Below are 13,192 nucleotides of genomic sequence, written 5' to 3'. Positions count from 1 at the left end.
CGAACACTCGCACGCTGGTTGCGAGGTGAAAGAAAAACTAAAACCTGAGCGAATTTTATTGATCCTTCCGAGGGGCGATCAAAACAACGACCTCGTCATAAAAACTACCCGCAACCCCTCAGCCTCCTCCCCCCGAGGGGCTGTACGCCCTTGAGCGTACTGTCTGTCTGTGCACCGAAAATCGCACACGAACCTTCATAACCGGAAACAATCGCCCAACAAACCGCGCCTGCAGGCAACGGAACGGAACACTTCGACGGTGACTTTGTCGTCCGATCGAAGCTGCCCTTCAAAAAAACAAAAAACAAAAAAAAACTGACCGACTTCACCCGATGGAGGAAACGAGTTCGTTCGTTTTGTGCGGCATAATAATTCAATCACAAATTCACAGTATCGTTCCGAAATTCTACTCGAGCACCGTCGAGTGGGCGTTCCGTTGCGTTTTCGTATGCTTTCGAATGTATTTTTAAAATCGTACGTGCATAGTGAGTGGAGCCTTATGAATTAGCCATGTTTGTTTAACCAAAAATGTAGTTTGGTCAGTTGCAGTTTTTATTATTTTTTTTAAGTTGTCGTTTCTTTAACTAATAAAGATGTTTAATTATGTACCACATTTTCTAAACATTGCATTTCCTATTTTAACAAAAATGATAGCAATATTTGCTTTCGTAATCTCACCAACATATTTCACTTAAATTGTTCATGTAGAAATTCACACCCGATGTGAATCCGCCCCGTCACTTCGATGGGAAAATTCGATGCCAAAAAGCTGTTGCAAGCGCTCGGCGGGATCCTCCCTTGGTGGTGCTAATGAAGGCGGAAATCCTCTCAAACTGGTAAAAGCCCAACGACGGTGGCCGGTTTCCGAGCAACAGGCATTAAAAACCACACACAAACGCGGGGCGATTCGAGACGAGTCTATTAACATATCGCCAGTGCTGCGAAGTGACAATGACAGCGGGTCGTGCGGCGTGATAACAGAGGGAAAAACAAGTTTCGAAAGCCAAATCAAAGATGCACCGACGAGAAGCAGGCATTGGGAAGCGTGTGAGTAGGGTCCGATCGAGCCGATGCTGCGCTTCGCGGATGACACGAAACGATTATGGACGTTGTACGGGAAATTATGCCGATGCTGCCGCGTCGGTTCGGAGACGGCGGACCTGCAAGTGTTTGGCGATATCTGCTCGGAACAAACCGTGCACCGGATGCGGTCGCAAAAAGTGACCGATACGAGCGTCCTAATGAAGTGAAACTCGAACTGTTTTTTCCGGGATGACCGCGGAACATGAATCTTTGCTTAGTGTCGGGAAAAACGGTATCGCGTTGAGTTTCGGTGGTAGGCTTTTGTGACTCCATATAAAATGATTAATTTCAAACTGGAAACAGTGGAAATATTTTTGGAAAGATACGTTTGATTTCATTCTTAAGTTTTCACTACTTATTGTATTATTAGAATGTTGTAGAAAGAAAAGAACCTCTATAATCAAATGATCAGATGAAATGTTTAAAACTCGCTCTAAACACAACCCCGCAATTATAGTGTTTTCATCAACAAGACTCCACTGAAACTGCTCCAACCGATCCCCCAAAAAGAGGCATAACAGTATGCAACACATTCCATTCCATCAACATTCCTTCGTCTCTCGAGGAGCGAAAACCTATCCATCCATCTGCGGTTGTTGGGTTAATGAGCTCAAGCGTCATCATACGAAGAAAGGTTCGAGATTACGTCAGCAAAACAGCGGAACATTATAGGAATGGGTCAAACGGGGAGGGCACCATGGCCGAAGCGCTGTGGCATCCTAATGAAATGGTTGTAGAAACGGAAACAAATACTTTACTCCCGTGTATGGTGGCGATTTGGATGTTGGTCCGGTATGCACGACTAATGATGACTTTATTGGGAAATTTATGCGTTAACTTTGTTGAAAGGATTTTAACGAACATTTGGACCTATCTTATAACTCAAAATAAATGAAATTATTTCACGTGCACTTTGTAAAAATTGTGTTATACTTTGATTAGTACTTATTCCGTCATATAAAACCAATCAATCCGATGGAATCGATCCTATAAAATGATTTCGACTTCCATTAAACGCAATTAAGCAATGGCAGCGGAAGCAATCTGACCGAAACATGCGACATTCCGATCCGAAATTATGTCTCCTATAATGGAGCTGGATTGTATCACCGTGGCCAATTGTTGTACAAAAGCTTCGCTTTTCGCCACACTTATCTAAGCGCATTTAAACCGCCCCCTGATTTGACTCACTTACACGACTAATTTTCCCATTTGGGAGAAAAACACGCCAAAATCTATTATTATGTTGTGGCAGCGCGACAACAATCCACCAGCCTAGCTGAAAGCCGTCCCCTTTTTGCAGCGCCAGCCATGTTCGTGTCACTCAGATTAAGGCAATCGGTAAGGACGGGAGGGATTTTAAACGATACGATCGCATGGCGGTTGGCATAGAGGCAGAAAAAAGCAAGCACGAACGCAAGAGACATCGACGACAGCAACAGCGACGAACCTTACTAAACACCAACACACACACATACACACAAACCGCGCATTAAACTGTCTCGGTTGGCTTTTGCCCTTCGGCACTGATTATTTGTTCAACTTTTATGCTCCGACACAGGCCAAAGTGGAGATTGGAATGTTGTCCCCGCGTAGCAACATGAAAGGCAACGCGCGATCGATGTTCGGACTGACCGGTGACTTCATAAACCATGGGCTCGGTTCATGGGCCACGAAAGTTTGCAGGTGTTTCGATACCACGCACGCGGCCGAAAGTCACCGTTAAGTCGTTCGGCACAAGGACACTTCCCCCTGGCTCCGTCCCGGTGGTCCTTCGCAACAGGTCATTGATTAATGGTGGCCTTTCGGGACGAGGTGTCATGTTGGGGCCCAACGGTGCGTTGTAGATTAATGGGAACCGGGGGCGGGGGTAACCCCCAAACTTCGGCGCTGACAATCACCGAGCGCGGGGGTCAGTTCCAGCAGATCGTCACCGAAGATCGGGTCTGGCCGCTGGAACCGCTAATGGATCCGATTCCATCGAATCAAACGATCTGTTACTGCGCAACAAATTCGTCGAGCAGAGAGATCGTTCCCAACGTAAGTTTTGGACGACATCAAAGGAGAACAATCCGTTCCAATTAATCGACTTCACCATTTACGACATACAACAGGTTTTATATGGTAGATCTCATAAACTTCTCTTGAACAGGGTCATAACATAAGTTCTCCCAACGGGCTTGACTTTTTATTCTAACACAACCCTCGACGTTCTCGATAAACGGCAAGTCAGAGCACGATTCCTGAGCTTCCTTCCTGATCCGGAGTTCAATGTCAACGGGTTTTTTTCTCTCCCATTTTGCTGCCTTTACTTCATTCAGCTCGTTCTTCATCGCCACACAACGGGGAGTTTGTAAATTTCAACGTCTCGAGCCGTCATCCAACCATTAGCATACGGCTACGGCGCAGTACCAAGCACTCCCACCTAGTCAGTTTGTGAATCATATTCTAACTTTTCACCTTGACGCGGTCGATACACCGATGAGAGTCGCACAACGCTTGAGCTTTTGATGGACGTATGGAAAAAGGGCCGTTGCGAGTCGAGATGGAAAAAATCCAAGTAACCTAGTACAACCGGAAAAGTATAACATCCGCTACGAGGCGCAGGTCGCTTTGTGACACGGCAATGGCTCGGCTTCCTGACAGACGCATGGAGACGGCAGAAAATTTGCTATGATTATCTGCAAAACGCCGTGTTCCAGTTGGATGTGTATCTGATTGCGGAGCGGTTCGTCATTAACCACATATGCTAATGAGTGTAAAAGGGCATCCCATTACTACGTAGGAGTGTATATGTATGTGCGTGTGTCCAAGTGTGTGTGTGCATCTATTCTGCAACGGCAGCGACGGAAGGAAAATAGTTATTATTGTGGGGTAGGAATTGTGTGAAGACCGCCGCATACCAGCATCCCAAATGCACGCGTATGCACTCACTGCCCCGTTGCATGATACGTTCGAATGATTTGCAATTTCTGTGCTGCCGCAGAGAGTTGCGGTTTCGCTTCGAGTTCGAGGTGCAGCTGTAACGCTCCGCGGAATGCATGTTTGTTAATGTCAGCTAAGAAATGTCCATGTCGCTTGCTGAGGCGTAGTAGTGGTGATCGTATCGGTAGTAGTTTGTATTGTATGTGGCAGTCGGAGATTTATTCATTTTTTTCCTTCCCATCGTCCGGTGCTAGATGTCACGATGCAATATTAATGGAAAGAGAAGACGAATTCAAGGCAACCATTACCATTTGGCGAGGGGAGGAATGTAAACATTCTTTCCACTGGTTACCCACCTTGCAATAGAAACAGGCCCCCCTGTTGGGAGGACAATACTCACGCAAATCCTATTTATATCCACCTTCCTACTACTTGCGATTCGAGACAGGTTCACTCATAATCGATTAGTATCGTTTCACGCTCCACAGAGCGTCTATTTTGCAGCTAATTGCATGCAGCAGCATTCGTCATTCGATGGGAAACATACTCTCGAGCGGGCGAATGTTGCGCAACCCCCCGGGAAACAACTCAGTCGCACCCTCACTTGCGAGGGTAAGTGAACGAAATGAATAAATTGGCATGAATGATTAATTATGAATAAGGAAAAAGGGAGTGTGGACGCGTAAACTAAAAGACCATACGGTGATGCTTGAAGAATATAATTGAGGGCACCTTTACTTCCCCCATGTTTAGAGCACAAACCAGAACCTAGGTTTTACCGGCTATGAAGATAAAATGCAAAAAACCAAACCCCTTGAGGGTTAATCGACAACCCTCCCTTTTTAAGAATTAATTAATTTATTTCGCCTGCACCTGCTCCAAATCCGGACCGGTAACGCACCTGGGAAGGCTGGGAACTTGGCTCAACTTTCGCTTTCATATTTTTCGTCTTTTCCCAGCGATTGAAGAAGAGTTTTCATGTCGCGGGAAATCACCACAAAAAACCCCCCACTTTTTCTCGTCTTTTCTTCGCCCAAACAAAACTCCTGGTATCGGCAACATCAAGCGTCAAGGTGTTGTTTCCCCAAAAAAAGGGAAAACAGCACGAAAATCCAAATAATGAAACAAGGGAAGCACGCTCGAATAATGCCTGTCGTTTCCAGTTTTCCCATGGAAATAAAATTCACTTTCTTGGCCAAACATTCCAACGCGGGAGGGTTTTGCTTGTAGGAAAAATCTGTCCCAAACAACGGGAGGACACGAAACGACACACACAAAAAAACCAACAAGGGCAACACACCAATCAACGGCGGACGATTGGGGTCCCTTTGTGTCAAGGTTTGTCATTTGCTTTGTCATTGCTAATTTGCATAAATTTAATGTTTTCATTCCTTTTCCTGCGCCTCACAGCCCGGCGTGTGGCGTGAAAGTTGCCCACCAGTGCTCGCCAAGGTGAGGACAGGGCGTACGAAAAAGAAAAACCCCCAAATATCAGAAAAGCCCACGGTGGGTTTGGGCCGGCCCGGGGAAACCCGAAAATACAATAAAGAAACGATGAAGTTAAACCTTCAATTTACACCGTAAATGTTTCATTCTTACCTCTAATTTATTTTTCGCCTGTTTTTTTTTACTGGTGGGTTGATGTTTGCTGCACACTTTTCAAACGGCGCTGTGGGAGGAAAGTGCATCAGCTTTAGTGTAACGGTCACGAAGGGAAAACAACATGGGTAACATAAGACAAAAATCGATCGACCACGCGCACAATACAACACCGAACACCACAGAGCACGAGCATAACGAAAATTAAATTGAAGTAAAGCACATGAAACAACCAAAAAACATCAATAGTATAAAAAACAAAGTTGAATGAACCGCAACGCCGCAACGCATCTCGCAAAAGGTGGTAAAAGTAGAACGGATTAATTGCTCTTGCCAATTTTCATCATTGGTTACGGGAGATGGAAATGATTCGGATGCTGCATCAACATCGCACTTAGTTCGACATTCGTTCCCTCTTGTTCGCCTTCTAAAACGTAAACACCGCAACTCAGGAAACGCCAACCATGAGTGTCGGAAGTTTTTAAAATGGAAAAATGGCACGAAAAACCGTTTGCTTCCAGGTCCAATTGCACACGTGCTCCAGTTTATTGTCGTTCACGAGTTTGTTTGTGTTTTCGTTCCCCGCGAAACGCTGTTCTATCCACGTTGAGCACGCGCGATTAGGAGCGGATAAAAATAAACTTTTGCTATTGGACGCGTTGTGCACGTTGTTCTTAACCACGGCCCAAGCGACGCACAGTCGGCTCCCGGGACGTCAACAATGTGCTTAGTTTGAATGTTTTCCTTACGGTGGCCTAGAAAAACACAAACGAAAAATATTGTATCCCTGCCTGTAGCGCATACTTCTGTTGCCATTAGATCTTTCGATACGAAACACCGAAACGAGCAGTCAATTAAGGTCACCGGTTTGTTCTAGTAGGGTTTTCATACAGGTTCTTTCGTCCTTGTGTTAGTCCTGGATTGACCATTTGATTTCGGGTACATTTCTAATCGGAATGGCCTCTGGACACGCAACAAGCTGAGGACCTTCGAAAACTATTTGACACACATTTTATCAAGAAGAATGCTTTACTTTTATTAGTATTTTTTGCACTCATAATTTGCATTAGATTTAGTAAAAGTATTTGTTCGATTTGCGACACGTGGATGAAAGCAAAAAGATTAAAACCATCCCTCGAACGAAAATGATTCGAATATTTGCCCGACTTTCAAACGTATCATGTGTTGGTTCAACATCATGAGAGGAATTGGTTTTATTGTAAAATTTCGCTAAATCACTGGCTAAATAAAATTGCCTCCACTATCACACTGTATTAACACATACGCAAACACACTAATAATAATTTGCAAAAACGGAAGCTGGGACATTATAGCGGCCAAACGGGATGGAGCCGCTTTCTTCATGACGCGGTGTCACGTTCGATCGGTCACACTCGATCGCGCACACACATCTCTCGAAACCGACGGCGTCAGGTGTGTGCCACATCTGCATCTCCATTTTGCAGCGTAAGCAAAAAAACGTTGCAGCCACTTTGTTTCTTTTTTTATTTCTGCAGTGCGAAGAACACTGCCGGGACGTCGAGATTTTGACTGTCTACGGTCGACACAACTTCCATGAATTCCTCCGCCACGAGAAATGAAGCACACACGTCAGCATTCCAACAACATCCCCGATTGGGATGGTTTTGGAAGTTTTCTAAGTTTGCAACGTATACAATCTCAGTTGGACAACGATCGAGTACGAAACTATTTTATTTGATTCGAAGAAGATGGATCAATGTGGCGAAATGAACTTACACGGCACAATAACAGAAGTAAACGAAAAAAGTCACACAGCGATAGCAAAAGGAAAACGATACCGCGGCGATCACTTGGGCCACGGATTTCCCTCTCGATCGGAACGGAATCACACTCAAAGTCGCGAGCTTTCTTCAGCGACAGAGACCTCCCCAGGTGCGATAGGATTGACGTACACGGACACACGTACGGTCTCCAGAGCTCCACCGTTCAGACTGAGCGCATGAAGTCCGATCGCAAGTGAACCAACCGGTCGAAGCGCGTCGGATGGGTCTCGCGGGCGCGGCATGTGGCGCTTGAGGGATGGCGTGCGGGCCGCAGCGAGATCATCCGCCGACGGCGTGGGCACCAATACACCGTTAAGTGCGCACGCAACCACGAAGGGCCCTAGCGACGGCGGGTACACCGTTATCGAGTTATTGGACGGATGGTGGGCAAAACCCATTCCCATACCTCAGACGAGCGCACAGTCGCACACACTTGCTCATCTACGTGTGCGACCGTTGCCCCGGGAGATATCGAAACAGGTTTCCCCTTTCTGCGGAGTGCGCTGCAGTGAAGTGAAGGAGACTCGCAAGACAGCCGACCGTCAAGCGCGAGCCCGCGAAAGAATGTCCGGAATGGACCCCTCGAGTAATGCATGGAACCAAACAAACACTTGTTTGAGCGCAGGGCATGAAAAACCTGTTTGGGCATCAGGTTTGCTATGGCAACGCGGGCGCGCGTAAGTGTGGTTATCCCACTCCACCGAGTGAACCGCGATCGCGTGTTCATTCCACGAAACCGCGAGAGCAGGCGTTTTTGTTTAGTTTCCATGGCGCCCCCATTGTTCATCGCAGATCTCCCCGCGATACGAGCGCTCTCTGGAGGCAAGTGACCGAACGAATTTCCTACCAGAGGTGTTTTCAAAATATCAGTTAAACATCCTTTTTCAGGAAACCTCGTCACGATACCGCAACAGGGCCAAGCAATGTTATCCTACCGAACTCAAACGATCAGAGCTGGTGACGTTGGCTGTAATTCGTTATTAATTAATTTTAGTATTCTTCATTAATCGATTACCTTTGTGATGGGGAGTGGAAATTTTGCGCTTATCAAATGATGTCATAATTACTTCATTCCAGTTTGAAACTCTATTTGATTGATTCGTTGTCGCGTCCTACCGACGCAGTTCGGACAGACACTTTGCTCGATACAACCAAACAAAATGTGTCTTGGTAATGAATGGAATAGTACCTGACAATGGCGTAGAGAAACGATGCAAAAAGTGGCAGCCGGCACTAATTTCGCTATCATGATCAGGGAGAGATAAGCAAGCGTCATGACCGGAACAGCACATCAGTGATAACATTAAACAGACGTCGAGACTTTAAATGCCTCGTTAAGCCATCACAGCGTAGAAACAGCCTATTACGCATTCAGATGATATTATATTTTATTCAATCGCATTCTACCATTGTTCATTCATATGTAAGATCGAAAGGATTACTTCCTATTTATTATCTTATGGTTGGAATCTCTCTTTCAAACTATTTATTTTATTTATACAAAACTTAACAAGCTGAAACAGGTTTTTTAAATACTTTCTAAACTTTAACTACACTTTCTGCCGCACTAATGCTATTCAACATCTTATTTTTAAAGTTAACCACATCAAACTCCTTTATTATAAATTTCTTGTTTCTTAAGAGGTTCTACTAAATAGAAACTGACCGCATGCTGGAAAGCAGAATAAATTTAAAATGACAGTTTAAATTACACATCTCCCTGAACGAGATCGCACATTCGTTGAACATTGTGCGTCAACAAATGACTCATCAATGGCAGACAATTATTGTCAGCCCATCAACAGCTGATGCTAAGCTTTATCCGTTGTCAGTTACATCATGTCGGACACTTGAAAATGTTTTGATCTGAGCGTGATAACGGAACCTACCCACCAGGAACACGACTAGGTCAATGAAATCCCTTTTTCGAGAGCAAAATGATTCACTTCAAAATAGATCACCGCGGGAATACTTTAATCACAAAAAGCCCATATGGTGTTGTCATCGTAAATTAAGCCCCGAATCATTGCCAATCAGTGAGCCGGAAGGAACACAAACCAAACGCCGTTACAATGACAGATCGTCGGAGGGTTGTCGTGAATGGGGTGTGCACCCGTTGGTGCAATTATTTAACGTACCACTGCACCGAGCCGTTCTGCTGGCTAATCGATGCCAGTTGCAATTATGTCTCCACACTCCGCACAGGATGACACAGGATGATTATTAGGTGGCGATGGTGGCCAGGTGGTACGCGATGGATCCTTCTCACTCACCGTTCATTGCACACCGTCGGTAATGTCGGTGTGTTCGGTATCCGTGGGGGACCGTCCCTGTCACTGTCTCGCTGGTTGGTGCCACCTGTCCGCTTGCGGTGCATTCACCTGTGCATGTCCTTCCGGCCGGTGCCGACTCCCGGGGCTAGCTAATCGAAATAGATGGCGTAAATGGTTCCGACAGCAACGAGACTCGGCGAGGCATCGTAGACGTGCGTGGCGTAGCTGTCCTTCTCCGGGTCCCACAGGAACTGGGAGATTGCTTTCAGTCCCTGCATGTACCGCTCGCCGATGGTGACAGTGACGATTATTTTGTACCTACGAAGGGGAAACGGACGATGGAGCAAAGCATAAGAGCAGAAAGGAGAGAACATCCACACGGAGTGGAGAGAAGATGGCCCATACTGGATGATGTTATCAATCACACCAACCAGGTTTGTTCCTGCACCATTCCCCGGGGTCTTATTTGTACGCAAAATGAATATTACTTTTCCGTCGTCGGTGCCGTAACGCCGGGGAGGTTAGAGAGAAACATCCTGGCGGAGTTTACCTTTATTACCCAGCCCGTTAGCACATGATAGGGGACGGTCTGGCGGAATTATTTAGCATACCACAGGGAACGTCACCGGGCGAGATCTTTACAATCGTACGCCGGAGAACACTTCTCCATTCAACGGGAATCGTCTGCCGGTTCTCATCCACACAAGCGACTGCAGCGATCTCAAAGAGGGAGGGGGCAGGAGAGTGTTTCTGTGTTTTCATTTGCGTTCATATTGCCAATGTTTTACAGTGTGCCTGACTCACCCACTCGCTTCATCGGGACGTGGAGAAGTGATTTACATTAGATTTTCCCCCTAATTTGATTTATCGGAAACGCTTAACCGAATTGCGAAGAGAGTTTAAATGATTAAATGTCATTTCCATCCGTCCAGTTGGAGATGATTCGACTCCCTGAGACAAGACTCGATCTACAAAAAGCAGTATTTGTAAATCGAATTAAAAATATTGAAAAACCCATGCAACTTTTTAAACTTTGAAACGCTCTGTTTCAAAGTTGCCGTTATATGTTTTATGCGTTTAAAGATCAACAAACATTTACGTAAAATATTAAAGTAAATAGAATACGTATACAGCTTACGAAAATAAAGGAAATCATTTTTTCAGAAGGTTTACATCGAATCCTACACAGATTCTCCCTTCAAACCTAGTGTCAAAACAAAAGAATTTTGTAACAAAAAGTGCCTTGAAAAAGTTGTATAAATTTACTAAAAATAACTGGTAATATTACTCGTTCATTTAAATAATTAATTATGGTTTCAAGGAGTAACATTACTCGTTCATTTAAAAAATCCATAAATAGTAACCTTTATTTTTGGTCACAAGTTCAACTGTTCTTTGAATGGCCCTTTATCTTACAGCTCTCATTGCCTTTAAATATTCATATTGATTTCAACAGAACCTTATCTGTAAACTAAATTGTAGCACAAATCTTCTCTGGCAATGTCACATAGAACATGTTTTCGTAAAATCTATGACCAACGTACCAAAGATGTCAACTTGTTTCACCATTTCTATTGGCCGTGTTTTTTGCTGAGGAATGAAATTAATCTCGTCACAACACATAGGCCCACTCGAGCATCTTAGTGACACCCAACGGAACCGCAAAGGACCTGTAGGAGAAAAACAGGGAATACAAAGCTTGACTCACGCACAGCAAGGCCCAATGGAATGGTTTTGTATTTATCGAAACATAAAAGGGTACTCCAGAAATTTCTGGACCATAGAGTCGCATTGCTGTCTCGCACGGGAAGTAATCAACACATCCCTAGGACCAGGGAAAACCTACCCCATATAGACTCAATTCACATTGGGTACGTTGGGGGAAAACAAAAAAGCATTATGTGACTATAAATTACGGAGCCCGCTATGAGTGGGATCGGGAATGTGTAAGCAAATTTTAATTAAAAATCTCCCAACATTCACGTGTCCATCCACACCTCTCCCTACCCTGGAAATACCTGCTGAAAGCTTCGTCACGGAATGGAGATGCCAAAGTTGCCTCTTTTTCCGTACATTGCTTTTCCTTCACCGTTGTGGCCGGGAAATTCTAACCACGCTTGCAACGCGAAACGCCGTGGTTGTCAATGAAAACGAATGATGAACAGGAAGTGTCACTCATGTTGCTTTAGTTTATGAGTCCCGGCGTTGCAACAAGCACACCGTGGTAGATTGTTTCTGTTTACTGTCTCTTCGAAACAAAAATTGCCGCGTACTGTCGCGTTGGTGGTGGAAAAACCACTTCACAACTACACGGAAAATCCTAACGCGCACCAAATTAGCGAATATTTTCCACTTTGTTTCAATACTAGTGCAACTTTTTAAAGCATGTCAACAACGTGCCCACTTTAAATTTCCTTTCCATAGGATGCGATTGCGTTTGTTCAACCCATAAATGAGGTTTCCGGTGGATAGATGATTTCAATGGTTTCTCATTTTTGCTGAATCCAGTAATGTAGAGAGTGGTACAATGTGTTTTCCCCCTTTCACTGAAACTAAACAAGGTGATCAAAAGAACATTCCAACCCGGTCACCCGACCCCCTACACACCTGTCAAACTTGAGCTCCTTGACGCGCGCTTTTATGTCCTCGCAGATCTGCTGGCAGATCGAGGGCGCAAAGTACGAGCTGTACTCGACGCCGTGCAGCGACTTGTCCATGGCTTCACGCAAAATCGCCTCGCAGGCCTCGCGATTGAATGGATTGCGCGAGCAGAGCCGATACGACGGTAGGAACTTGCAGACCGGCGGCACGTCCGAGGCCAGCATCGCACTGATCGGCGGCGGTAGCGGTACGTTCTGGATCACCTTCAGGTTCGTTATGGCGAGGCTCACCTTGCTCAGGCTGCTGCTGTTCGCCCGATAGCGGTTGGTAATGTTGAGCGCCGAGCCGAGAAATTTCCCCGCCTTTTTGCGACTCGATGGTGGCGCGGACGGGGCCGGGCCCGGAGTGGTGGAGGCCGCCGGGGGCCCTCCCGCGGGTGCAGGTCCACCCGGCGGACCAGCGGCTGACATCTGTGCGGACTGTTGCTGCTTCTTCGGGGGGCAGGGAATGAGTTAATTAAGTCGCCAGCGTCAGAAAACGCAAACACGAAGGGAAAACAGTAGGAAAAAAAACAGGGAAAAAGTCGACGCAAAAGGATACGGGGCGAAGATGACGTGACGTGAAAGTTTGGCCGCGGCGATGTCGTGCAAGTCACCATCAATGGGCCCGCAACTCGAACAATGGGGACGCCAAACCATGAAAGGAGAAAAGTTTTAATCAGTGTCAGTTAAAGCACACGGAAGCAATCGGTTGGATTAGAGCAAGAGAGACATTAAGCATGAGGCAACGAAGGAAGCGAGTCCTCCGCGGAAGGTACCGAAATAATAACCTTCGGCAAGCTGCAGTCAAACACAAACACACAAACGCACACACACACACAATTGCCGGAAAACGGACGCGAAATGA

The 13,192-nt window shown here is 45.7% G+C and overlaps 2 protein-coding genes across 6 annotated transcripts in view; both read right to left on the bottom strand.

The window, feature by feature from the left end:
- The window catches only part of LOC131266844 (putative ferric-chelate reductase 1 homolog), a 37,918-nt gene extending 30,344 nt beyond the window's left edge, over nucleotides 1–7,574 (bottom strand). For 3 of the 5 annotated variants that reach the window (XM_058269504.1, XM_058269503.1, XM_058269507.1), the window contains exons 1-2: nucleotides 7,366–7,562; nucleotides 5,608–5,677 (exon numbers count right to left, since the gene is read on the bottom strand). The gene's annotated coding sequence lies outside the window, so the exon portion shown is untranslated. Of the gene's footprint in view, nucleotides 1–5,607; nucleotides 5,678–7,365 lie in introns of all 5 variants that reach the window. The other 2 variants (XM_058269505.1, XM_058269506.1) reach the window with 2 other exon arrangements.
- A 2,260-nt stretch (nucleotides 7,575–9,834) lies between these two features.
- LOC131264868 (dynein light chain Tctex-type protein 2B-like) lies at nucleotides 9,835–12,756 on the bottom strand. The gene is made up of 2 exons (XM_058267135.1): nucleotides 12,293–12,756; nucleotides 9,835–10,003 (listed from the first exon to the last, which is right to left on the bottom strand). Exons 1-2 carry the CDS (start codon nucleotides 12,754–12,756, stop codon nucleotides 9,835–9,837), a joined length of 633 nt encoding a protein of 210 aa, XP_058123118.1.
- Between the last annotated feature and the right edge of the window lie 436 nt (nucleotides 12,757–13,192).

The sequence above is a fragment of the Anopheles coustani genome, chromosome 2 (assembly GCF_943734705.1).
Source record: "Anopheles coustani chromosome 2, idAnoCousDA_361_x.2, whole genome shotgun sequence".
Lineage (NCBI taxonomy): Eukaryota > Metazoa > Arthropoda > Insecta > Diptera > Culicidae > Anopheles > Anopheles coustani.
The sequence above is the reverse complement of the archived record's forward strand: the minus strand, read 5'-3'. Positions and strand labels throughout refer to the sequence as shown.

What these genes read in the sequence shown, in the direction of transcription:
- LOC131264868 (XM_058267135.1), bottom strand. Translation starts at nt 12,756, where the DNA reads ATGTCAGCCGCTGGTCCGCCGGGTGGACCTGCACCCGCGGGAGGGCCC. An exon ending in AAGGAGCTCAAGTTTGACAG is followed by an intron (nt 10,004 to 12,292) that starts GTGTGTAGGGGG and finishes TCCCCTTCGTAG; the next exon opens with GTACAAAATAATCGTCACTG.